The sequence below is a fragment of the Trematomus bernacchii genome, unplaced genomic scaffold (assembly GCF_902827165.1).
Source record: "Trematomus bernacchii unplaced genomic scaffold, fTreBer1.1, whole genome shotgun sequence".
Classification (NCBI taxonomy): Eukaryota; Metazoa; Chordata; class Actinopteri; order Perciformes; family Nototheniidae; genus Trematomus; species Trematomus bernacchii.
The window spans coordinates 17,254,999-17,282,645 of record NW_022987973.1 but is presented as its reverse complement, the minus strand read 5'-3'; the positions used below and the strand labels follow the sequence as shown (position 1 = coordinate 17,282,645).

Below are 27,647 nucleotides of genomic sequence, written 5' to 3'. Positions count from 1 at the left end.
CCAAAATTGTTTCAAATGAGAGAGAGTCAACAGGATCTTTAAAACTAGTATACAGGATACGTAGGTTTTTTATGATCGGTTATTTTAATCTGAAGTGAAAATACTTGTTTAGTTGTAAACGCTTACTTTACATTTGATCTCATTAATTTGTTTGAGGAGTATATGGAGAACACTGGAGCGCCAAGTTGTAATTTTCATTTTCATTTAAAAATAAGTGTAATCATCATTTAGTTGTAGTTTTCTTATGCGTTTGGGGTATTCTTGTTTTGTTTTATATTTCAGGGGAAAAGATATAAGCAAATGTTCTGCTACTGTGATTGGTTTGATGGTGTGAAAGCGCTCACCATGAAACAAACATAGCTCACATGCTATACACTGTAGACTGTGGCTGCTCAGCGGGAGCCGCAGAGAGTCTGTGTGCTGAGAGTGAATCAGAACTACAGCAGCACCTTGACGAGCATTACATCCATTTATTTGTGGTTACAGGAAACAAACCGAGCATTAAAGCTGCGCCTGTGTGAGGTATGTTCTTCCATACATGCATCCTTAATGCAACAGAAATATCATAATTAATTTTCATATTAATACATACATTGGGAATATAAGGACATTTATTTTAATGTAGACTATATCAACTTTTTTCAAGTTTTCGTAAGTATTGCAATTTTATCTCCATATACTGTATTGCATACACCTGCATTTTAGTGAAACAGGTTATGTACTGTACTGTCAATATTTTTCCCTTACATTTTGAAAAATTACAATATGGTTGACAATATATATATTTCAATTGTAATCATTGTCTTGCCTTCTATGTGCCTGTAGGCCACATTGTTCATATTGCCACTGAATAGATTCCCTCAAGTTCTAGCACTCATATCATTTTGAGTATAGACCAGAAATAAACAGTTTTTCAGATTCTTGTCAAAACGTTGTGTCATGTTGTAATCCCAAATACATGTCTGGCTAATACGCACTGACTAAACACAAGCAGATTCAATGTGACTCGTGTCTTTCCTGTAGTAGAGTGAAGTCAGACATTTTCAGCAGGTGTTCGTCGTCTCTTTTAAATATCTTCCTCTCGTGACCTCAGTCACCTTGACCTGCCTGACTGCAGCTGGCCACCGGCTGCATGAGTCTCCTTCAATGGGCTTTTTGTTTCCCTTTTGATCAACTCCAATGAAACAATCCTGCAACGTATTCAATATGTTATACTTTGATCCTCCATGATATACGTACATGTATATGATCAGATACATCATTTTATGTTTAGACACTCACACACATTTAAGGAGATTATTTAATCTGCCAAAGGAACTTTACATTCTACTTCAATAGTAGAAATCAACTCAAAAGAGCAACAAAGAAGCTTGCATTTCATCCGAAAACAGGGAATCCCCCTAGGCTTGAATTAAATGAGATTCTCTCGTTAGTGTTCTGTAATGAATCACAAAATGTTTGGTATTTAATATGCAGTACATGTACTTTATTCTCTCATGTGTCAAGCTTTATGTCTTGTATTCATGTGGGCGGTGAGCCATACATAATGCTGACATCATGTTTCAGAAAAGTTTATTTAGTTGGAGAAGTTTTGGTCCAAGCTTACGTCCATTGTCTCAACTGGCACATCTTCCACCGTCACATTTAGATAAAACTCCCCCAGAAACTCAGTCTGTTACATTTTTGATAAGGGATGAGACCTGAAAACAGCGGGCGGCATCTGAATTATGCAACCGTCCGCATACTCTAAGGGGAAAAAGTGGAGTTGGGCTGAGTTGTCGAAGGGAACAAGCCATGACAGGCCTGTGCATGGAGGGGTGGTGACCATGCATTATGAATGGTGCTAAGTGCGCTTCAGCTGGAGGAGCTGAGTGGAGGCGATGGAGGGCGATGAGATCGGACCAACCTATTGGCCGCCCGCGGGTAATGCACTTCACTTTACCCCCCAAAAACATTCTCTCTCCTTCAATTCCCCCATTACTGCCCCTGCTTTTCTACACGGCACCTGCCACAGCCCAAAAATGTCCCCCAGAATCTCCAGATTGAGTTCATGCAGTTGCCTCACAGTTGGAAGAGTGCAGATGATGACTAATAGACTGTTGTGGATGGGGAGTGAGGAGGTTTTTTTTTTAAATGATTCAGATGGCTCTTTAGATAACTTTCACTTAAGATGCTCTTTACAACCATGAAGCTGGTCTGTTTTTTTTGAATGCCTAAAACTTATTTTTAGTTTAGGCATTTGGTCATTCTTGAAAGTCATCGAGAATGTCTTAAAAAAAAAAATTACAGCTGAAAGTACTAATAATGAAAACTCTCAGAAGTATCTCAGCATTCTGTCTTCTGCAGGAAATGTCACTTATAAACAATTATTCCTTTTATTAAATGTAACTTTAAGAGAGACCATCTTGCGATAGGATTATCAGGATGACACCAGCCGCGACGGTATATTAATAAAATTGACAGTAAAGTGTGTGTGTAGGGGGGACAATGGCACCTTACCCACTTCTTACCCCCCTTACGGGCGCACCTGCTCAGTCCATACCCACTACACACCTACACAAAAGTTTTGTGACACAAAACTGGCGAGGGGCGTAAAATGAGGTGGCCGATGGCCCCTTTCAAACGTTGTTTCAATACGTTGAAAATGTCCAAATATCTTACCTTCCCTTATCTTAGCTTTGATGGCAATGCTTGTATATCAGTCACTGGCTGTCTTAATGAATGCAATTTAATCTTTGTCTGTAATGAATTTATTTTACATATATTCTCCAGCAAGATTATTTTTGAGCATCATAGCAGGTCGACATTTCATATTTTAAATATTTAACTTATGAGGTTTGTACAAGTGCATGTATCCGCACATTAATCACTTTTTTTACATTAATCTAAAGCCTTAACATTTGTCTGTAACAAATAAGATGCATCACTTCCTCTTCTAATATTTAGATTTACTAGATTAATGACATGTGCTAGAGAAATCATGTCAGTACAGGATGTGGACCTTTTAAAATATTTCAATTCAGAGGAAGAAGCCACTGTAGGACTCTTCCCTTGTGTCGTTAACATGCAGCTCTGTGTTTAGTTTAAAGTTTAAAGCTTTGTTTAAATCATCTGTTAATTCAAAGACAGTTGTCAGATGTGTTATGTGCTCTTTATACAGTTGCAGTCATGTTCTATATTTGTCAGCACGTATGTGCATGTGACCCTCATCCTAAATAAAACATGTTCTGCAAAAGTACCTTATATAGATCATACATCTTGGTTACCAGGCAAGTTACGTTTTTGACTTGCTGTGTAACTGACATTAAAGACATTTATGACATTTAAACACAGAGAGTGCTTACTCAAGTTTGATTAAAATGCTCATTTTTGGTGTTGTTCTTGATAAAACTAGACTAGAAAGTGTGTGTTTTTGTTGTGAACTTTCTAGTCTTTCTAGTCCAAAAAAAATAATATATCCCTGTAGAAGGCCATGGGATCAAAATGCTTAACTTAATTCTTAACTGAAGATGTTTTTATTTGTGTGGTCAATTGAAAGTGGGTCTTTTCTACCAGTATGGTAATTCAACTGACAAATCTAATATTTTTTAAATATACCTTGCATTAATTATTTTTCAAAATGGCTTCCACCCACGTCCAGCTCCTGAGCAAAATCCCATGATCCTCCAGGTCTCCTCATGTAGGTCTGCAGGGAAATCCTGCGCTGCTCAGCTGAGTCTCCTTACCAAGTTTAATATTTGATGACATTAGTTCTGCTCGCTGCTTTGCACTCTTTACTTCTGCTGAATGCCTTCCAGCCCTAAATTGCAACCTGAATTTCCCTTTTTGGTTAACGGTTGGTGTGTTTCATTTGTAATGAGGGACAATTTGAAGATATTTGAAAAGAAAAATGTTAATTTTAGCAACAGCCTTATTTTTGTGTTGATTACTCACTTCTTTAAACCTGTACAAATATTCTGACAGACAAAGTATGTTTATGAAGTAGTAAATGTATGTTTTTTTCAGATTATGCATGTGTCGACTCACATGCAAATTGGAAGAAGTAGGGTATGATTGTCCAACCATTTTAAAGGGTAGTTCAGATATATTTGGATAAGATAAACAACACATGGGGCCGGTTCACAAAACAACACAACAACACAGAACTAAAAATGAACCTTTACAACAAAATAAAACATCTTTAGGGAGCTACCTAATCTTGGAATGTTTTGTGGGATTTTACTTATAAAGCAAATGGTAACATTTAGTGCTGAACTGGTGAACATGAAAATAGAAAACACTCATTAGACTTTTTATGCCATATCCCTCTGTATAATTTATATTCGCTATTGATAATCCACATTTATCTGATAACATACGTCTCTCAGAAGGTTCAGTTTAATAAAACAAACAAACAAAATGTATCACATTTTATAGGTTAAGAGATTCACAGCAGCAAATGAAATACAAAATAACTCAATAATTATTATTAAACAATATCATATTTATTATTCTGAAATGTACCAGTTAGCATATTTTATAATTGCACATTTTGTACTTTACATACATTTTGATGCTAAGACATTTGTAATTTTAACATTTTGAGAAACTTGTTATACTGGTTATATATACATGTGTTTGAGAAGACATGTTTAATAGTATAAATCAGGCCTGCCTGGTGATTGGAGGTTGTGTTTTGTGTTGGTTGGCTCAGAAATGTCCAACATTAAAGAATTTGTTATATTACCTTTTTATTATTTTATTATGTTATAATCTTTTAAGAAGCACAATAACCAAAAACAAGTTATTGACATCTGCCTTAGTTGTTTCTATGTTTGACTCAAAAGCGATCACCTGGAAATAGCTCCTCTGAAAAGCAGGAAGGAATATTTAGATTTCACAGCTTGGACAGGCGTCAAGCAATGAGCAGCAGAAATTTGAGAAGGAATGACGCTGTTTTACCTTCCTCGTCTGTTTCTCAGCAGATTGTAATAAATTAGAAATGCCACACTCCGAACTCAGGTTTCAGGATGAGCAAGTGGCCTAAAAGCCAGATGTTTATTAGAAAAAGATTGATTTAGTGTCTCTGAGAGAGACTAAGACCTGCCGCTTGTAACTAGCTTGTTATTGTCCATTAGATGAGAGCCATGCCTCCGATTTGTGGAGCGCAGAAGGAACATTGTATAACGTGTGTTTGGATTGGACTCCAGTGATGGATGCTCTGTGAGATTTACCTACCAACACTTACAAAGGACATGGTCAATGTTACTTGTAAGAGAGAGGGAGAGAAAGGAATTGATTGTGCAATAAGCCATGTTTAAAGAGATGTTGGGTTGTTGCAAGGCCTTGCTACAACTTCCCTGATAAAATTCGACCAATATATATTCGACCAACAAAAAAAACAAAGCATACAGATTTTTTAAATATATATATTCATGTATCATTATAATAAAAGCTATTGGTGATAAACATTTTTAACATTGGACTCACATTTACAACCACACTATTCTGTGTGTCTAAACCGGACCAGCTGTGTTATGTTTGGGGATAAATGCAAATGATAGCTAAATACTTCAAGGCTAACATGCTCATTTTTTGCAGGTAAATGTAACATGCTCGCCATATTATTTTGGCGCATTAGCATTATAATATTTTTTACAATTAGCACTGAACACAGCTCGGTCTGATAGATATGCTATATTTGGTAAAAAAACAAATGATTGGACACATTTAAATGTATACCTGATGTTAGAAATACGAGAGAAAGTTAAAGGATCACCAGAATTGACTGTAATGGTGATATCCATAAATGTCAACTAATAGTGTCAAAGAAAATGTCAGGGGACCGGCAAAGGCTAGAATTATCACATAGGAACCATTACATTTGTAAATTATTTTAATGAATGTCAATCCATTCAATCTTTGTTGAGATATTTCAGTCTGAACTATAAGACACTGAGTGACTGACAGAGATCGGCACTGCTAGCATCAGGGTTTGGATGATGATAAGATAATTGATTTTCTTTTCTTTTTTTCAGCAGCATTTGAGAAGCAGAAGCATGTTGGGCTGTCATTGCAGTGCTCTGAACGATCAGTCCACATAAAAATCGATATAAAAGAGATACAATCACAAGAATGAATGTATTCGTGGTGGACATCGGTATTGTAGTTGTTAAGCCATGTTTGCATTTTATTAATCTGTTTCCAAAATGTAGGGGCTCAATAAGATTTAATAGCTCATTTCACAACTAATCTTCAAATTAGCTATTTTTACTCTCTGAAGAAAGTGTGTCTGTTTTTGTTCAAATCACTATGAGGTGTCATCAAAAGTTTGTAAAGCTGTGAATTTTTCGAAAAGAAAAAAGAACAGAAAGGAAAAAAACCTAATGAGAAAAAAAAGAAGATGAACCGAGTCCAGTGGCTGCAGTCTGCGGTAAGACACCCATCATCTTCATCCAAACATAATAAACACACATCTGTGTGAGCTGAACACAACTAGCACAAATACACACACTGCTAAACTGTAAAGTGCCAGTGGTTCATTACAAAAAAAATCACCTTGAAAATAATAACCAGCAGCAACAGTGATTGTTATCGTTGAGTTCAAATCATGTAAAGTTCAATTAAATGTATTAGTCATGTGATGATGTTGAACTGTACATGTGAACATTTCACTGTATGTCATTAGTTGTTATGAAGTCTGTGTATATGAGTGGGTAGTAGTGAGTTTACATTCCTGAGACGCTGCCCAAAACAAGAACACAAGCGCGTATCGCAGCTGAGCTAAAAGTGTCCAAACAACATTTGAATTTGTGGCGTATCGTCTGCTGTGTGTGAGTGCTGCAGAACGTGCCTGCAGGCGGAGGGCGTCACAGGCCCTGGTGGATCTGATAGTTATCAAAAGGCCTTCCTGTCTTTGAAATCTCCGCGCTGGTTGAATATCTACACACTGCTACAAAGTACTCTTATAATGGGCTTGAATATTACAGTTAAATGCAAACATAATAACATCGAGCGGTCACATTAAAGAGTCTGGAGAGAAATCAGAGAGTTTTTCCCCTTTTCTTTCAACTTTTTAAGATTTCAGTTTTATCAAGTTCATCTGCTTTATTTACAGGATCAGGGATCTCTGATTGAGGAAGCAACAAAGTGGTTTAGTTAGACATGTATTTCCTCTGACTGCAGGTCTACTTTACACATCCTTTAATGTCTCACTGAGGAGGATTGGGTTCGGTTCCATTTGTTTATCCGTTTGTTATGATCAAAATACCTTGTTTTCCAGATTTCAGTAAATTATGGAGACCAATCACATGTTTGTGTCTTTTAAAACATAAATGTTGTTTATCAATCGTTTAATCTGTTATAGCAACCAAAAATTTGAAAATGGGACACTATTAGAGTACACCGGTACACTTCAAACCAGGAAACCTCACATTTTCTCACCTGTTTTCAGTCTTTATGCTAAGTTGCAAAGATCTAATTTCATTCAGATTCTTCTCACTCCTGAGTCTGTTTTATGTTTTTATAGTGTCCCCATATCAAGGAAGTGCAAGCCAAAAGTAATGTCATCACATATTTTGTGTAAAGTAGAATAACTGCCACAAATAGCCTTCTGATAAAAGCAAATAACATATATTAAAGGTGACCTATCATGCAAAATGCACTTTTGTACGTCTTTTATACATGAATATGTGTCCCCGGTGTTCCAGGGAACTCACCAAGTGTCAGAAAACACAACCCTCTCTATTTTCCTCCATACCCAAATCTCTAAAAAAGGGGCTGCAACGGATCTGATAAAAACTGATCCAGATTTGAACACTGTCCTGACGTCAGGACGGTGGCGCTACGGCTATTGGGCCAACTCCACCAATCAGGAGGAGACAGTCACGGCCATTGCCGTTCGAAAGCGCTGGAGACGCTGTAGTACATATGCCAGGCCTGTAGGTGGTGCTGTTCTCACAGAATCTGCCCTTGCAAAAACAGAGCTAAAAAATGTCAATTTGAGCGAAATGAGGCATGGCTAAAATGCATGATCTGTTTGGTATTTTGAAAAAAAAAAAGTATAAATATGCCTTATATAGGTATGGTCCTACACTATATTATTCAAATATAGCATGATAGGCCCACTTTAAGAAAACGTTTTTTTAATTTGATAACATGTCTCAGAATTTGAAAAAGAGGTTTTAAATATATTTTAATTTGAGTCAATAATGTGCCAGCTAAATCAAATTGTTTACATGATATTCAACCTTTCAACTTTTGTTTCATTAGGATCGATTTGATGTTACAATGATTCTGTTCTTCACTAGGTTGGTATAAAAGCAATATAATATATCCATTAATATTAGATTCCAACTCTGCATAAAACAGTTTGTTGGTCTGCATTTTTTTCCAGTAACACTCTTTGACTTCTTGCCGCTTTACCAATAGTTTTGCCTCCTATCTTGTTGTTTTCGAAGAATACTGCAGCAAACAGCTTGTTTATCACAAAAGTATTTTTTCCTGTTTGTTGATGTTGCGCCATCTATGAAGGGCCTGATCGTGCACGAGTATAAACAAGGCTTCGCAGTTGCACGACTATCCACCATCCCCCCCGTTTAATTATCCTCTTTTCGATTCTCATTTGCATCATTATCTTGTTTCCCTTCTTTTCCAGCTTTCTGCCTTTTCCCACCCACTTCACTTCACGTCCCCCTGAGAAGCTGGCAGCAGTCCTCAAGATCCCACCAGCCTCTGCTAGCTGGGAATCTGCTGCCCTTTGGTTTAAATAGCATAACCCTCTGTGTCCCTTATTCCATACACAAACAGGAAGTGAAGACCTTATTGCTGAGGGAGGATGTTGCGAAAGTGTTTATTTTCATCAAGTTCACAGTTGCTTTGCGTTTCATACGACACCCCCTCTAAAATATGAAGAGATCAGCTGGTTTGGTGTGTTCGTTTAGTTCCTAGCCACTTAAAATGTCTCTAAGTAATTACTTTTGTATTTCTATTTCTCATGAATAGGGCTTTAGGAATGTTGTTGAGTAAAGTTTTTTTTGCATGTTTTTCCCATGTTGAGGAAAATCTCAGTGAAGTTTCTTTTTTATCTGCCAGTTTCACTTCATGAGAAAATGACTTAAATGGTCCCAGTGGGTCGTTTCTTCAGCATTTCCGCTATTTAGGAATGCTCAGAGTGGGAGTGTAATAGGAAACACTTTGATATTACGTTTGTTTCAACCAGTTCTAAGATCAGGAACAAGATCATCTGCTGCCTGTCGTTTCTCCAAGACTCAAAAATGATGTGTGAGAAAGAAGTAGAGATGCACAGACTGCCAGAAAAAAGTATTTGTTTTCTTATCTGAGATGCAAACAATATGTTAAACACAATATCACAGTAGTAGATCTGGCAAATCCTTTTGGAACATTTTTGAGCTCAGTTTTGTTTTCTGCTTTGTATGAAACAATAAACACAGTCACTGCTGGCACTGACTTTGTTGTCATTGCAGAAAACATAACAGCCCTGAGATCCAGGAGAGGTGGAGGCAATGAACTGGGGTTACTGTGCTCAACAAATAAAGGCAAACTACATCATGAATATATTATTGTTGTAATTCTTTAAGTTCTGACACAGCCAAGATCTTTTTATATTTGTATTCTATTATATGATTAATGTTGATGTCCAAAACACAAACACAGCTTGCTTCTACGGTTTACATTACAAGTGTCAGTGAGAAGCCTTCAGCCAGAGGCCTTTGCAGTAAAGCTGTGAACTATTTAGTCTTTTTTTTTTCAAAGTGTGGCCTGATAGATGTGATCAGTGGTGAACATCTGGACAAGGAGGTGATACAGAAAGAAAATGGTTTGCTCCTGCTGCTGTTCAGAGGTTATGACTCCTCCTCCAGCTGATAAAGGATGGGATAGTTGGGGTTTTTTGGTATCCAAAGCTCAAAAGCAGTTCATGAACGTTTTGTGATGTTTTCTTCTTCCATCACAAAGCAAAACCCAAATGGAACCAGCTGTCATTAAGATACAAAGCAGTTTTTGCCATCGTTTGCAGTCTTTAAGCTAAGCTAACCTAAGCTAATCACCTGCTAGCTTAAGCTAACAAACATGAGTGGTGTCGCTTTTCTTACCTAACTTTAGGCAAGAAAGTAAACAAACGTAGTTCCCAAAATGCCTATAAACAACAACCTTAACATTTGTCAACATATAAATAAAAAAATATCCCTTAAATGTTTTTAGCTAATTAGTTGGTTCTGAATGTCTCATTGCTCACATTAATAACATTTGTTGTGTTTCAGTAAACCAGCTCAGATAAACTCTAAGTAGCCTCCATGTTTAGCATCGAACAGCAGACAAAGCACCTGACCCACAAAGTTAGCTGTTGGTGAGGAAAACCAAACATTTTACAGCCGAGGAGCCAGATACCCTTCAGGAGTGAACAGAGACTGAGACCAAGCTAAAAGGTGAGTGAATATTGGACTTTTCGACAGGAGGCTAGAAACCTCCAGGTGAATGCTAATGTTGCCCCTAGCTGGATAGCTTACAGGAGTATATCATTTTCTAATGTATACTAGATGGATTATGTCTGTTTTTTCCCAGTCGCCAAAATACTACTTAAATGCCCAATTAGCCAATAAACAGGTAGAAAGCTATTGGTCATGGTTAAGGCTAGTTTGGCTATTGGTAATGTACGCGTTGAAACAATAGCTTAAATAAGGCTCAAAGGCTTGTGTTGTGAATCGAACAACCGTCTGTTTATGAAACAAGTTATTTTCAAATTTCTCCTTTTTGTTCACAATCAACCATTAAATATGTGAAAGTTCCTCCTTAATAACTGTGTCTACTACAACGAGCTGATGGAAAACGGCAGCTGTGAACTCCTTTTGGGTGCAGCTGCAACATGAAATAAAAGCCAAGCATTAAATTGTTATTAATGTCATCTGCTGGAACAACTGTCTCCAATCTGAAATTCCTCTAAACTCACTTAAGTGGAAATTCTCTTACATCTGTGACACAGATGGCGTTAAGATTTAAATATATATTTTTTACCAACAAAACAAAGAGGGCTGTGTTTGATGCATGTATCATCAGTGCAGTGTTCGATTGATTTCCAGCAGACGTTTCTCCGGCCTCCTTCTGTCCTTGTTGGCTCTCACAGCAGGTGTGACAATGTCTGACAAGTGTTAGAAAAAAAGGGCAACAGATAAAATGTCGCAACCAAATGGATAACTGGTGCTATCGCTTGCTAATAGGGTATTACAGATATTATTGGTTAAGACTATCTCAATAAAACCCTTCAGTTGACAGAACCAAATGTCATTCCCATCATGCTGTTTGGGCTGCAACTACATGTCCGTGATTATAATGTATTCGTGAAGAGGGCTATTTATTGGACAAAGTATTCACGAAACGTCACAAATGCCCCGCGCCTCCCTCGCTCAGTGTGTGGGTGGAAAAGCTACAAAGTTTCCTAGGACCTCCAAATGGATGTTTGGCTGTACCACAGAGGACACGCAGAACACAGGCTAAGTGCTTTAGCAGCGGGTGATGCTAACGCAGTAGGACAGGCTCAGTGTGGCGTGAAGCAGAAGAGTGCTGTGCGAGGTGACTTATGGGACAATGGGGCCGCTTTTCGCAAATAAAACATGAGGGCTTATCCAGAGCCTCTGAGCGCTACAGTCGCGGTTTCTGTCAGGTGTTTGCGGGAGGAAAGAGAGTGGGGGAAATCTGATTTAATGCTTCTGAACTGTTTGGATTATCTCGCGAATACAAAGAAGGCTAATTCAGTGAAACATATAGTTTTTTTGGTAATGCTCACAATCCTATTAACTCCTTAACATCCGGTTTTATTTTCTCTTAAGTAGCTTTAATGCTGTTAAAATCGTATTATATTATGCTTAAGCTTCTGATTGAAGCTAAAAACCTTTTTTCAAGGCCAAGACCAGAGCCACTTTCTAGCAGGTGACAGTGAGATATGAATGAAGGATTAAAAAGAACAAATCAATGGATTGGACATTGCTTTTGCACAGTAATATGTATTATTCTCAAAATGTAAATGCAAAACAACATAAGCAGATTGGTAGTTAGGAAAGCTTAAAACAAAAACAAAGTGAATTTAAAACATCTTGTTTTTGTTTTAAGATTTCCTCTGATCTTTGTCTTCTACTATTTATATTTTTTAAACACTAGAAAGTTTCACTTCATCCTGCCTCTAAACAATTTAAAATCAAGCAATCTCAGAAGGGGAAATCATTATTTGCCCATGGAAAGATTCAACCTTTGAAATGGGGTCACAAGGGACATTTTGTTTGCGTTAAGGGGTCGTAATCCAAAAATGCTGGGAGCCACTGACAAAGACTGTTATCTAATTTGGTTTAAAAAGTGCCTACAAAAGAAAATACATCTTCCTGGAATGACAATGTTCAGTCCTACCAACATCTTCAGTATTTTCATACTGGCAACGTAACCTTTTGAGACGTTGGAATAGTTGTGATGTAAAAGCAGAAGTACGTTTCTTCAATTAATAAGAAGCAGCAGCCATTTGAATCATATAAGTCCAGTGAGGTTCTGAAGAAATCCATTCAGTTTAAAAAAGAAACATCTCTTGATAATTTAAACTATAAAATTCTCAGCATTCAATTATGTAAAGGCTCTATGCCAACACTTAGGGAATAGGTCTGTGAATTTAGCTCCCAACTACGTCAAGCATTCCTTTAAATCCAACCGAAGAGACGTATGAATAAGATATTGTGTGCGCACCACATCTTCACAAAGCTATCTTTGGCTGTGAGGTGGCAGTGACATCTTTGGGCTTAAAAGGCTCAGAGCAACATTGACTTGTTTTTTGCTTTTTAACCCTTTGTGTAGCAATGGTCAAAGTTTTCCAACCACAGCATCTGAATTAAAGATTTGTGGGAAAAAGTAAAGAAAGAGGAAGGGAGAGAAAACACAAAGCACAACCTAGACATCAAAAACACGTTTTCTAAGGCTGCCAAGGATGGAAAAAGTGCTTTAAATTATAAATGTATTGATTTTATAAATAATAATTGCTATATTTATTAAATGCTTGAAAGAAAACCTACAATCTGCTTTACATTCAATTAAAAAACAATAAGCACATGGTTAATATAATATTGTGAAAAATTCAACAAGGATAAGCAAACAGCACTGAAATAATGAAATAGTGACCTGCAGGTCATTGCACAACTGGGGCCTTAGTTGGAATATATAAGAGATATCATTTTTCAAAATATGAATGTTAATTTCTAACATTCATATTTTGTTTTGGCATAAATAATCTGCTGATGTTTCAAGGAAGTCTTTCCTTAGGATCTCATGATATAAAAAAAACAAAAACATGTAGCAATCAGCCCGGACAATCTGTGTCTTCTTTAAGTGAATGTAAGACAAGTGAATGAATTTTACTGTAATAAGACCTGAATCGTGAGGCTCCTATGCATTAAAACCTCAGAGTACAGACTGTACAGACTAGTGATGAATACATTAATGAACACTCAGCAGCACAGTCAATATTTCATAGGCAGCAAGTGTTGCTACAATGACAAACAGAGCGTAATATATGTTGTTCCATAAAACAAATTCTCTAAAGTCAAGTGTACTGCAGCTGCTGACTGAAGCAGAAGCCAGATCTCTACAGACCTTTGTTCTGGATTACGAGATGTCGATCTGTATTTTACTTTTAATTTCATATTGTACCCTAAGGAGAAATGTGTCTTGCAGTCAGGTGAAATATAACACACAAAGACTTTAACATAACACATAACAACATACCAGAATCATACAAGAAAAATATTCACATAAAACAATGTTAATGATGACATGAAGCCTGGAGTGCATCCAGTCAACGGTTAAAACAACATCATCATCGTCACGGTCACACCCACATACCGGCCCTTACAGAGGCCTGTAGCGTCCCCTTATCCTTCAACATACACACAAATCAGTCATACAGAGCTCATTTTTTATTTAAATCTATTGATGATTTCCTACATTGAATGAGCGTCTGTCTCCTTAAATCATTTGGAGTTGTGTGTTATTTTAAAATGGTGAAAAAATCAATAATGGAAAGCCATTTGCCCATCATTTTATGTTGGGATGCAACTAATATTGATAAACATGCTGATTATTTCTCAAATTAATGAACTCACTAATCTATGAAATCGTTTTGTAAAGATTTGCTTTTTTGTCTGGATAACAGGCCATATTTAAAAGATATTACATTTTTAAAAGAAACAGAGAAGCAGTAAATATATTATTTTGAGAAGCCAGTAGATATTTGGCTTTTTAGTTATTTATTTAGCTTTTAAAATAAATACTTAAATTATTAATAAATTATCAAAGGAACAAGTAAGATTAATTCCCTGTAGTTAATGGATTAATTCAATTTGTTTTAGATCAACTGTTTATACACGTAGCCAATGCTTTGTCCTAATGTACATCTTATGCTGGTTCATTGAAATACTATGAGCTTAAAACTGTTTATTGTCTTCTATGTCCGCATTGCCTTTTTCTTTACATCTGTTTATATCTCCTCTCATGAAGTGATGAAATATCTATAGACAGCACATTCACCACCTGAGTTCAATACAGAAACACACTGGAAACACAGCACGGTTCCCCTATTTTTAGATCACAAGAAATACAGTGAGAAAACGTCGGTCCACAGGGCCCCCCCTCCTCGCCCTGCAGGCCTGATTGTGTTCCTATACAAAGTCAGGAAACTCTGTGGCCTCTGTAGCTGTTTTGTTGTGAGGAAACGCAATGCATGCTGGGCTCACGTCCAGGGCCGAGCCTTAATACACAACACGGACTCTTGTCCACCCACGCCACTCTTATCAGCCACATCATTAAAACATAAAGGCATGATTTATTATTATCATTTTTATCATTATTATTTAATTTAGGATTTTGCACAAATAAAGAGGTAATTATGTAAACAAGGCTCATCAGTTTATGTATTAATTGGCAAAAAAAAAACATCAAAACACAGTGTGTGTTTGTGATTAAATATTTTCTTCAGCATAAAAAAGGGTTAAATTACGACTCTCCTAAGATAGCTGTTTTACATTATAAAGCAAAAAACGAAATGTAAATAAAAAATGTTTTATCTCTGATATACTGGAACAGTGCAGTACTAGTGCACGATGTTAGACATAACTACACAACAACAATAAATCATAATCCTATATGTAAATGCATGTTTATTTATGAAGGCCAAAGGCCTTTAACCTGTAGTGAAATGTGTCACGTAAAAAAATAGATTTGAGTTGACTTAAAATACTCTTAAAATAGCCCTTACATTTGTGTTTATTAAGTGGGTTTTACCACAGATGTAAACAATAAAATACATTGAAATAAATTAAAGTTTTTGTCAGTGTGGTGCCATACTGTCACAGAAACAGTAGAAGATCCAGTAATATGAAACATTGTTTCTATATATTTAATTCTGGGGTAGACACCTATTATCAGTTTGTTTTTTTATTTTTTGGGGGGTGTTAAGTAAGTTGAAGGCGACAGATTCAAACAGAAAATGAAACAAAAAAAAGTTCCATTAATTAATAATAATGATAATATTGTATTACTTTAGGCCAATATAAATGTGATAAACTACCATTGGCTGCCCGGGTCCCATAGTAACGGTGATGCGGCGCGGAGGGGCCGGGTCTCCTGCAGCAGCTGAGGCGGATCTGCAGCCTGATTACGGCTCACAGCAGACTCCAACATAATTGATGACCTAATTGAAAAGCAGGAGGAGGAGGTGGATGATAGAGAGAGGGAGACAGGAGGAGAGAGAGACGCGCTCCAATGAGAAAAGTTTAGCCTACTTGTTCTTCCTCCGCACAATCCCACTGTTGAGGGCATTGATGTGAGCGCAGAGGCTTTCTGTTTTTTACGCGCACTTCTTTCCCACTATCTTTCACCCTCACACACGGAGCACAAAACCACCTTCTCACCTTTAGTTTAGCGCGTGTCTGTATTTCTTTTCTTTCCTTTTCCTACCTTTTATGAATGATTCTCTCTCGCAATACTTCTAAGATATCCTCGGATACTTCTCCGTCCTCGTCTGCACGACTTCACCTCGGCACATCTTCTCTCCCTAAGTTCAAAAGCCACCAGGACTTTCACTGCAGCTTCAGCCGCACTTGGGGGAAATATCACTCGACGAGGAAAGACTTGATACTGAGTGCAGCAGCAGTTGAAGCCTCCGCCGACATGAGTATCAAGGCTGACGCAGAGCCCAACAACAATGTTTCCATCGAAGAGGAGGTGAGTTTACACAAAGTTTAATATCTCCGCAGCTCCGGACTTTGGGGACCCTTTAGGGCACAGCTGTTACTTTTTCTTAGTTGTGTGTTGGCTGAAATTACAACTTTATCGTGGCTTTTCGCTCTTCTGTGTCATTTTGGAAGGAAGTAAGGCAGGCGCGATTTAAAGGGGCGAAACCACTTCCAGTGGAAGTTACCGCATTGTTTAATAATATCTGTTTTATAAATAATACAAACGTTATTTAAACTTGCCAATTCCTGTAACTTTTTGTGACGCATCTTCTTTTTTTACTGATTTATTTCACCAGGTGCGTAATGATTCGCCTATACAGCAAATGAATCAATTGGGCTCTTAACCCTTTATTTGTTTTCCTTTCTTTTATTGTTTTATTCAATACCCAATTTCACTTAAAAGTGTTTCTTTGTGTCAAAAAAGGTAGAGGATTTATGTTGCCTTAAAACGTGGGTTAATATTAAGGCCTATATTGTATTTTTTAAAACGCGCTTTAAATGGTTGACATCAGTCCGTCTGCATTTACAAAATATATACCTATGGACTCTCCTAATTTCCCAATGATGGCACTTTTTTTCTTTACTTTTCCTGAGCATCAGGTTTTTTTTTCAAGGGACATTTTTGTTTGCAAATAGAAGATGGTCACACCAATGCTGCAGGTTTCAATATATTTGAGAAGAGGTCATCATGAAACTGTAACCTTAAATAAATGTCACAACTGTTGCATTACATCTTTTTGGTAGGTCTAAATTAATACAAATGTCCTTTTTATTTTATTTTTATCTGAGTAATAATTGTTGAGATTGATCTAATTAATTGAACTCAAATGTTTTGTTTAACCGCTGCCACTCTTGAAGTCTGTGTGGCCATCTATGTTTCCTCTTTAATGACTCCTTATGGAGACACACTGAGGGGAGTGGAGGGCCTTTTGTTGGTCCTCCTTTGTTCCCATTATCTTACAACAAAGCCACATGTGGCCTCTTGACTGTTATTAGCCTAATGTCCTTTTGTATTTTGTCTCCTTGTAGTTAAGAGCAAAGATTAAACAAACGGGCCAGAAATGTATTTGGGACCCTAAAATGTTTGTTTAGAGACGTGGTAAATCAAGATAAAGAATCTTGTCAGTCATCAGTCGTCCTTTATTATTCCTAAATAAACCCCCTTGTAACTGATGCATTTCAGATGTTGTGAACAATACAGTACGTTTCAGGTTCATACACTCAGTCAATGAGAAGCTGATGGATGAATTAAAACATCTCCATTGAGTTTGTGTCCCGCTGAGCCGGCCTTCAGTCGCTGTGTGTGCTGAGCTGTAGAGGGCTGAGAATTGCTGCTGTGCGGCACCTGAAAAATGCCGGAGGGCGGGGGCCGCAGGTCAGAGGAAGGAAATGGTGTCACGCTGTGCACTGTTGTCCAGTGCTGTTCGTCTGGCAGCCCCATTGTAGTGAGGGCCTCCCCACCGGCTGGGAACTAATGGGCCCCGCACTACACTGTTTATTTCCCCGGCCACTCCGCACTGTACACTACATCAGTTCTCAATGTCTGTTCAGTGCCATTCCAGGGTTTCCTATCAGGATGAAGACCCTCTTAGGTTTATCCTTTTAGCTCGTAACATGCTTGAGGATCACAGGTTGGATTTAAAGACAATTGATAAGATCTGAGACATACTTAAAATCCTCTTAAAGGAGTGGTTCCCAATCTGTGGGTCAGAATCCAGCCAAGGGGTCACTTGATAAATCTAAGGGTCGAGAGATGGTTAAAAGAATAGTAAAAGGACAGGCTATGGAGCTGCTCGTCGCACATCTTGGAGGGAATTTTCCATCTTTTTTGAGGCTCAAACTTAAAGCATATCTATGATTGAGATTCTCGGCTGGGATTGCCTCCACACCGCTCTCGACTTGAAGAAGGCTGAACTGGTGGCTAGCAGCTAACAGTGCTAACGGCACAAACAAAGTCTCTGATAAGGCTAACTGTGTTGACCTGGGAGGGAACAGGAGGCCGTTCAAGTTTATGCCACAACTCCGCTTGTTTTATGTGCAGTGAAGAGCCGCGGCCATTAGCTAGACAGTTGGGCACACAAGGTGACATGCACAACATGCAAGCATAGTTGGCCAAGCTAAACAGGAAGTCTTAGTGGGAATATAGAGCAAGGTAAATGTATACGGGATTACAAAACATTAAAGAAATGTTGCATTGTTTTACTTTTCTTTTTTCATGTTCAGGCATTTAAAACGGTTTTATACTCAAACTGGTGTTGCAAAGCAAAATAAACCCATTGTTCTAAAAAAATATATATAAAAAACGAATTGTTAAAATACCTAGTTTTTATCAGGTCTTATGTATACAAAATAAAATATGCAGCCAACAAAAGCATAAGTCTAAGTAGGTTCTTGTTTTGAATGCAGTTACTTTCTAAAAAGTCAGTCTTAAAACATGTTTGGTTTATCCTTTTCCCAGAAATCATGCCATTAACATAGACTGCAAATTCATTTCCATTAACACATATCCATCCATAAGTGTTGGTTATTAATGGAGCTTTTTAATATATAAATTGCAGCTCACAGTTTAAAGTCTTTAGAGAATAAAGACACCAATAAAAGATACACAGAATATTAAGATGTTTTGCTTCCAGCTGACAAATGTACATTTTGCTTTTCTTTTTGCAGGTGCGAACACTGTTTGTCAGTGGCCTTCCAGTGGACATTAAACCACGGGAGCTTTACCTTCTCTTCAGACCCTTTAAGGTAAGTAACAACATGAGTTTTGTTCTGGGTGTTATACAGGTTGTGTAAGGGACATCTCAAGTACCTTACCCTTACAAGTAAAGCAAGGCTGATGTTTTTGAAGGGCTGGAGAGGATTTAGGAACGTTTTTTTTTTAAAAGGATTATCTGCACACGGAGAAGGAAAAGTTTAAACATTTGTTATTATTGAGGAGGCAACTGTTTTCCGTTGTGCAGGATATTCTTTTAAGACCACTTTTAATGATGCAGTTATATTACTGCCTGTTGCGCACACTGTAAAAAAAGTTAATCAGAGCTCCTTTTGAAATCAAACAAACCCCTCTGTTTATGGACGTCCAGATATTTGCATATATGGAAATGAGGCCACATCATTGTTTGTCCATTGCTCTGTTGTTGACTGGACTCCAGTTCCATAAACTCCCCTCCCACCCGTGTCCTAACTAACCAAATTGGAAGTGGTATCCCTCGCACATGGATGATCTTGTGGAATGTGTAAATGAGTAGCCCTTGCGATTGGCCAACAAACCCTCTCCGTGACCCAGCTTGCCCACCGTGTAGTGAAACTTTATTTATTTCCTCACGTAACATTCAGACATTGTGAAACCACTTAAATGTTTTGTTTACACAAGTTGTTGTAACACTCATTTACTTTTTGTCCTTTGCGTCTGTAGATGGCTAACATTGTGTGCAAATAGGGATACAGATTATACAAATTAAAACGCTTTAGTTTATTTTAGAGAGAAACCTTTCAATATTGCTTGTATTCTACCTCTTGTTTGTGTCTGGATAACTGAAGCTAAATCTGGTTTGGATTGTTTCTAAAGATTTATGACAGCCAGTGAAAGTTGTTTATCCATGGCTGTAAATCAGGATCAGGAGAGATCCCATTTATCAATACTCTGCTTACGCAACATTCCCCTTCATTTCTCAGGAATCTGTTCCTGTTTTGACCAACACTTGTGCTGTTTTTAACCTGGTTTAAAACCAGTGGATTTCTTTTACAATTCATGTCTAATCTATGGCTAAACTCCTTCATAAGAGAGAATCTCCCCTTAAAAAAAATGTTCTTAATTTCTTTTTTAGTTTTCATGATATTAAAATGGTATTTGCAGTCAAATAAATTAGTTTTGTATGAAATGTACTTGTTTCCATCCATTTGATCACATCAAATGTAAGTACAACACTATCACAAAAGGACCCGTGATGGTCTTCTGTTGAGCTCAAACTGACGGTGAATACAAGCAGGTTCCTCTTGATGTAGCGAGAAGTGTTCATGCCTGACTTCCTGCATGTGACTCCAGGGTGGATAATTGGCTATCTTTCTTCCCCGCAGGGTTATGAAGGGTCACTGATTAAGTTAACATCAAAACAGGTGAGAGGCCTTCCATCAGTAGAAGGAATTGCTTTAATGCTGTACTAAAATACTAAACAAATGTCCAGTCATGCTCTTTAACTTTAACATTACCTCAGGACTGTTTAGCTGATTTGTTTGATGCATGATTTATTTTCTATTATGTATATTAATATCTAATGTGACATTTGAAAAATGCAGGTTCTTGCATGTTAAGGTGCTCTTCTAATGATGTCAGCTCTCAGTGTGTTTCTTCCCTTTTTGCCTTCCAGCCTGTCGGGTTTGTTACCTTCGACAGTCGTTCTGGAGCTGAAGCTGCGAAAAATGCTCTGAATGTAAGCATAGCCCTGTTTTTATCCAATTCCTCTCTTGGTCTGTTGTATTTCACCCCTGTTTTTACATGTGTTGCTTTTGTCTTCGAGTTGTTTTCTAACCTTTGCTTGATTCTAGACAAAAACATTGGGAGCTTTAACAACTCCTTCCTACAAAAGATTTTCAAAAGTCAACCCATTTTGTCTTTTATAATTCAATGGCAGGGCCATTTTTGGAAAGAGGCCAGAATCCCGTAGACTTACGGTAGTTTACTTTGACCTTGATACACATCCCTTCTTAGTCTGGTATAGCTTTCCTCATTTTGCACATCACTGCTTTACTGTAATACTTGTTCCATAGACACATGTGTAGTGTTATTTGGACACATCTTCAGTAGTGTAACCTCTTATTTTGTCACTCAGTAGCCCACGTATCTGGCAATATCTAACACTTCTCTCTCATAGTTTCTTATGAGCATCACCAGCATCTTAGACACACCAGCAGTCTCACACACACAAACACAAACACCGAAAAAACTACTCACCTGCATGTGGGCACAACGCTTAGGGCACAAGAACACAAGCAGGGTTCAACCCCCTAAAAGGATTTACTCTCAAAAGTCCCGGCCCGTTTCCTCCTCTCCCTCTCCTCCTGGCTCCTCTTCAGACGCATGGGCTCTTGATTTTGTCAGGAGGAAAAAGAGATGCACTCATGTTGAAATACTTCAAGAGAGTATCCTTCAGCCTGCCCTTTTGTTCTCCTCTTTTATGACAAAACCTTTTAATGAACAGTTTAAGTTCAGAGAAAGCAGTCAGTTATTTTGACTATGCCACCGGAGGATAGAACAATGTGTAGCTCAAGGGAAGCTTGAAGGATACATCCCGAGTATTGAAACACGGCTTTAGGAAAGGAGGCCATGTGAGACTACAGAGTTTCAGCCCCTCAAACTCAGCCCACCTCCCTTACGATACTATGTCCCCCTCCTCCGTCTCTCCCCCAGGGTATCCGTTTTGACCCCGAAAGTCCCCAGACCCTGCGCTTAGAGTTTGCTAAAGCCAACACGAAGATGGCAAAGAGTAAGCTGATGGCCACACCGAACCCCACAAATATCCACCCTGCTCTAGGAGCACACTTCATTGCACGGGACCCATGTAAGTTGTACGGCTGCACCACTCTAGGCTCTCTCATCCACTCTCACCTTGGCAATGCCAGTATACTCAATTACCCTTTTTTAAAATCTGTCTCAGAATATTGTGGTATTAAAGACAAATGGGCAGAAATTAAAACAGTATCTTACTAATTAAGGACTAACTCACCACCACATGCATGTGTCATCTCGACTCTTAAGACGCCCGCTTTGCTTCTGTAACTTTTGAAAAACTCTCACAGGGACCCTTACCTAAAACAACGGTTCATTTTTTAGTATTGGACAGGTGATGGTTCATTAAAGTCTCAAGCTACATTCAGACCAGATTTCATAGTGGCAAAAAGCAGAACGCTTTATTACACTGTGCAAAGGGAGATCGGCAGGTCTATTAACTATTATCAAATTGATGTTGGCGTGCTCCACATAGAAACAATTTGGAAGCTAAAGAGTGCACCTCTTCAGGGTTGTTATCCTAGTGACAGGTCAAGTTATTACTACTAGATTTGTCGGTAATAAAGCTTAAAGTCCTATTTTGACAAAGTAACCAAACTTTTGCAGCAATGACACACTTTCATTCTTGTTTACATTTTTAGCTTCTGTTTTTATTGCTCACAAGATGCAAGCCTGTATGTTCAAGAGTAGGTCAGTCAGCTTTTGTTTGCTCCCGCCCTGTACTTCCTCAGATGATCTGACGGGAGCAGCACTGATCCCAGCATCTCCAGATGCCTGGACTCCTTACCCCCTGTACACCACGGAGATGGCCCCAGGTCTCCCTCATGCAGCCTTTAGTTACCCAGCGGCCGCTGCCGCTGCTGCAGCCCTCCACGCCCAGGTGAGGGACCAACCAGTGTGTGTTTCTCTTCTTCCTTCTTCCTCTAGTAGACGTTCAGGTCTCACAATACATCTCGTGTAGAACTGGGTACAACCCAAATCCTTCAACTTAAAATGAGATGTTTAAAGATGCACCCCTGCAAATTAAAACTTGACAGCATGGTGCTGTTAAAAGCAGATCTTCAGATTCTTGAAACCATACAGTTATCCTCTCAAGTATTACAGCACCAAGGATGGTCCTGCTGAATACAACCCAGATAGCAAGTCTTCAGATCACTGCTTTCTGCAAAACATGTGCACAGTCTAAATATCACAAAACCCTGAGTTATATAGTAATAAAAAGATTTGTCATTTAGAAATGGAAAACATCTTGACTGCCGTCCTGCTATCAGTGATGTGTTGTGTTGTGTATATTCTTTGATGTATGATAACCTTAGAATACCACACATTTGCTTTAAACCCCTCTTTGTGTTTAGTCATCTGGTTGTGTTTGGCCCAAACCTCAGACTTGGCGGGATGAATGTAGCCTTTAATGGAGCTTTGTTCATCACTGTCCCATCTGTGTGCGTCAGGATAAAACTGATGCTCACTTGTAAAATACCAATGTTTTGGTCTGCACTACAGTGTGGACCACTAAAGTAGGATTGTTTAAGAGAGGTACACATTTTACCTTAATGGAGATGGAGTTTAATACCTGATTTGCATTTAGAAAATCAATTCAAAACATTTGAAATTCATGATTTGGATCTGGTTTGCAAAATAAATGTTAAACATTGTATTAAAGGGTCATGCTGCTGAAAGTTAGAACATACAACATAGGTGTACAAAGTGTTTACTTTCCAAGATAATCGCAGTCTAAATGCAGCAAACTACAAAGCAGTGGGCAGGGCTTTTGGTAACAATAGCAATGGAAAATATTTCCCTTGTTGGGTCATTTAAAGTTCATTGTGATCTAACTTCCTGCAGCAATGTAAGAGCACAGGGGGAGTGCAACACTGCAAAGTAGGCAGCTATTACATGGACCATTTTGTCGGGCATAAGAGGCGGAGGAATGCGAGGTATTTGCTTAGAGAAATTGTCGGACCTGATGGCCTTCTCTGGAGGTGCCAACTTACTGTCCACGTTTCTTTTGGAACGCAAGCTGACTGTAGCCACACAAAGGGGAAAAGCCTTTTTAATTGCAATCTGGTGAAGGATCCCTGAATGCCCTGTTCTCTTTCCACTGACTCTTGGCTTTATTAGTTTGACTGTATGACACGGCAGTAAGTGTTTAGTAAATCTTAGTTTAGGAAATCTATTGTGGCCTGCGTCTTTTTTTAATTCAGTTTGTATAAATGTGAGGCCTCATTCTGCCACAGGTTTATTCATAGGTATGGAAAGGTACCAGCTCTTACCCCGTCGAAATGTTTAACACATGGAGAGGTTTGACGCTCCACATTTCCGTGCCTGTTAATTACTCAAGGACTATTGTCCTCAATGAGCAGCTACATGACCCCCATTCCCATGGCTTCTCTGACCAGGGCTTAAAGGGACAGTCTTTCTAAACCTACTGTTCAAAAGTAAAATTCAAAGTGTGTTTAATCTGCTGAATTGTAACACTGAAGCTTGGTTTGGTCTGCTGTACATAAATACGTTTGCGTTTTTTTTTCAGATGCGCTGGTACCCTACTCCCTCTGAGACTTCCCAGCCTGGATGGAAGTCCCGGCAGTTTTGTTAGATATTTAGTGAGTAACCTTTGAAACAATAGTGTTTTTTTAGTTTTCCCAACCCCCACCCACCATCTACCAACTGCTAACCCGATGTCGTTCAAACTGAAACCTGCATAATGAGACTTACACAATGTTTGACTGAAAACTACAGAATGAGTAAACATAAATTAAAATGACTAACAACTTTGGTGTTGGAGGGTATTGCCTTGTCAACAAATCCAACCCCGTCTTTTGGTGTGCAGCCCCTCAAGATGTAAAATGAATACGTATTTTAATTTGTAGTTATTGCGTATCTTATCAAACTTTACCCAAACGGGATTAAATTGTGCCTTTTTTTTATTGGGTAATATTATCAGTTATCCGAATTTGCAGAATAAACTACAGTGTTCATTCTAATGAAAGCACTTGTCACCCAATGCAACACTGACTCATTTTAACTGTTTTGGACAAGAGTTGAGCTCTGTCAGAGGAATAAGATTGCGCTTTAGATACATTGTTGATCCCCACTATCCTTTTTCTTCCAGGCCAATATTCCATAATTTTGTAATGCAGCTTTTTTTATTTGTATAACGTATTCCTCTATTAGATAGACCTCTGTTCAAAACCTGTTTGAGTTTCACTTGTTAATGTACATTCATTACCATAAAGCTTTAGTCAGCTTAGATTTTGAGTTAATTAAACATTTACCATCTTGTAGCCATGAAACACTTACCAGCACACTAAACATTTTAATAGCAATAGTATCAATCTGCTGCTTAAATGGATTCCCCCCAAAAAACACTATACTCCTGAGTAATCTTGGTTAATTCAATGGAAACAAATTGGCTTTAAGTAGAGTATCAAACAAACTAGCATTGTTGGTCTTTAAGTGTTTTTGTTTATGATGGATTTATTGATGTGGTTAGACTAAATCTTGTTTTCTGTTTCCTTCAGGCCTCTGGAAACCACACCTTTGTCCAGCTGAAGTGAGGTTTGCCGAGCTCTTCATTAATTTAATCAGGTTTATTTAATGGACAAGTGTGCATTACTATAAACAAACAGTATTTATATCTCCTCCCGATTATCTCTGGGGGGGGTTTGAGTTGAAACCATCTTGCTGTCGACAATCTGAGCTTATCCTTGGCAACTATGGCGGTACCATCTTAGCACTTCAAAAAAACAAAAACTCATGCAAAGCCTAGTCAAACTCGATGGATCATAATTGCTGAGGAAAATTAACTAATTGAAGTAATTGTTGTTAAGCTAGTCCTTCCACGGGTTACCGCTGCTCCTGGGAGGCTTAAAGCATTAAGAGTCATTGCATGTTAGTCCTTTTGGCATGAATTTAGAACGCAGAGTTCTGTGTAGCCTAATTTTCTTAGTGTTTGTGTTGCCGCTTTACCTTTTGGCCTAGACAGCTAAATGTTTTGTTTTCCTGTAGAACCTTGGTCTTACCTCTGTGAAAGCTAGGCTGTTGTGTAAATGGCTTGCATCGCATTGTGAATGCTTCCCTACGTTCTGACAACCCCAGTCCTTATGATCATATCAATGTCTCATTATTTGAGCAAAGGAAAGTACAAATGTTTCTGTACTTTTTTGCGTAATGTATATTTATGCATTTTTGTGCAACTAAAATAATGAACCTGTATAAGTTGGATGTTTAGTCGTCTCTTGTGTTTTTGGTGTTACTTTTTGATCCTATAATCCTGTTGACGTAGTTTTAAAGAGAAAAAAGTGCAATTTGTTTAAATGGGAATCTGTCAAAAATGGAAGTATTCTGAACGTGGCTTGTGCCATTCTGCTAAAGAGATTGCTGCAAAACGATCTTTCAGAATGTGAAACTGGACTACAAACGTAAAAGGTTGATTTTTCTTGGGGGCCATTTTGAAATGGAGAGCAGGAATAGTGATGAAGGAATTTAGTTTGTGGTTTAAAAAAAAACATGTTTGTCTTTGTATCTGCTGTGCATAAGATGTAAAAAATATTCCCATCTTATGAATAATAAAATAAGTGAATGCATTTCTCTCTGGACATCTGTCATTCATCAATGTGGCGAGTCAGCCAGCGGCCAATTGAAGTTAACTAACGCTCTGACACTGGACGCTATCTCCAAGAAGTGAATTCTGTGCACATCAGATGTTGACATCAATAATTCATGCCAACTTTTCATTTGTAATGCACCATTGCATTAGTGTCATTTTGCATCATGCTGACCTCCACACTCTGCCCTCATAAGCTGGTAAGGCGCTCTGCTCAACCAACCATGACGGCTCCTCTGGGACTCCTAAGTGACTGTCGTGTCCCCGGTACGACCAGCTGCCTAATCATAGTGGTGACAGTGCTGGTGGTTAACTGTAAACATTTGTCCATATTGTGCCAATTGAGTAACGGTATACACAGGACATAATACATGGTGACGGCTGCACTGAGTTGAAAGACATACTGTGAGTATAGACTGGAACTTTGGCATTGTACAATCTTTAATATAACTTAGATTTTGGAGGCACTTGATTTCTGTTATTAGATTTACTGACCATTTAATCAAGATTAAAAAACATTTCCTCATATCAATTTAATAATTTTGACCAAAACCTAAACTGTCAAACATTTGCCGTCAACTTAAATGTGATTATTTGCTGGTTTTGATTTATAAAACTGGACTGTATATATTTGTGTTTTGAATTAAGTAACAGACAAAAGTTTAAAGATCTCTTTCTAAACTCTGAGAAACTGGTCTTTTGGTCTATTTTAGAACATTTCCTCAAATAAATCAAATCTGTAAAAGAAATACAAATAAACGGGAACTTTAATGCATTAATGGAGATGAATTGATACATAAATTGTAGGCTGTTAAATCCCAAACTAACAGATGATTCTGGAGAAGCATACAATTCTCTCAAGAATCAGCCATTTGCCCTTTTGTAGAAAAACAGGTCAGTTAACTTTCACACAGAATATTTGGATTGACATTAAATCAATACTGAGTGCAAAGATGGTGATGCGAGCAAACCTTTCCTTTTCCTCTACGGCTTCCTCTGCAGACACAAGCTGTATGTTGGAATCTGATATTAATATATTATATTTACAATTCCTGTGATGTCTCTCTCTGGAAAATGCTAATGATCTACAAGAATGTTGCATGGTATTCAAAGCACAATATCAATGAATTTGATCTCTTCCTTACACAAAGGCGTTGCCAATAAACCAACAATTTAAGGGACAACATAAGTGTTAATGTTCTATGTAGAGACTCTTGCAATTCATTTTATCCTGTCATTTATGTAAGAAATTATTAAAATGGCTAAATCCCCCAGT

The 27,647-nt window shown here is 38.0% G+C and overlaps 1 protein-coding gene across 2 annotated transcripts; it reads left to right on the top strand.

Moving 5' to 3' along the window:
• The first annotated feature begins 15,744 nt into the window (after positions 1-15,744).
• Positions 15,745-26,351, top strand: LOC117471424 (RNA-binding protein with multiple splicing 2-like). 2 transcript variants are annotated; one of them, XM_034116418.1, is made up of 8 exons: positions 15,745-16,248; positions 18,927-19,004; positions 20,337-20,375; positions 20,600-20,689; positions 21,667-21,817; positions 22,497-22,645; positions 24,296-24,368; positions 25,287-26,351. In XM_034116418.1, exons 1-7 carry the CDS (start codon positions 15,991-15,993, stop codon positions 24,359-24,361), a joined length of 831 nt encoding a protein of 276 aa, XP_033972309.1. In that variant the 5' UTR covers positions 15,745-15,990; the 3' UTR covers positions 24,362-24,368; positions 25,287-26,351. The 2 variants fall into 2 exon arrangements, with proteins under 2 accessions (XP_033972309.1, XP_033972311.1); XM_034116420.1 differs by having other exon boundaries at positions 15,748-16,248; positions 20,627-20,689.
• Positions 26,352-27,647: the final 1,296 nt, after the last annotated feature.

Coding starts and splice junctions, on each gene's coding strand:
- LOC117471424 (XM_034116418.1), top strand. CDS start 15,991: ATGATTCTCTCTCGCAATACTTCTAAGATATCCTCGGATACTTCTCCG. Junction 19,005..20,336: donor TTCTCTTCAGACCCTTTAAG/GTAAGTAACAAC, acceptor TCTTCCCCGCAG/GGTTATGAAGGGTCACTGAT. Junction 22,646..24,295: donor CTGCAGCCCTCCACGCCCAG/GTGAGGGACCAA, acceptor TTTTTTTTTCAG/ATGCGCTGGTACCCTACTCC.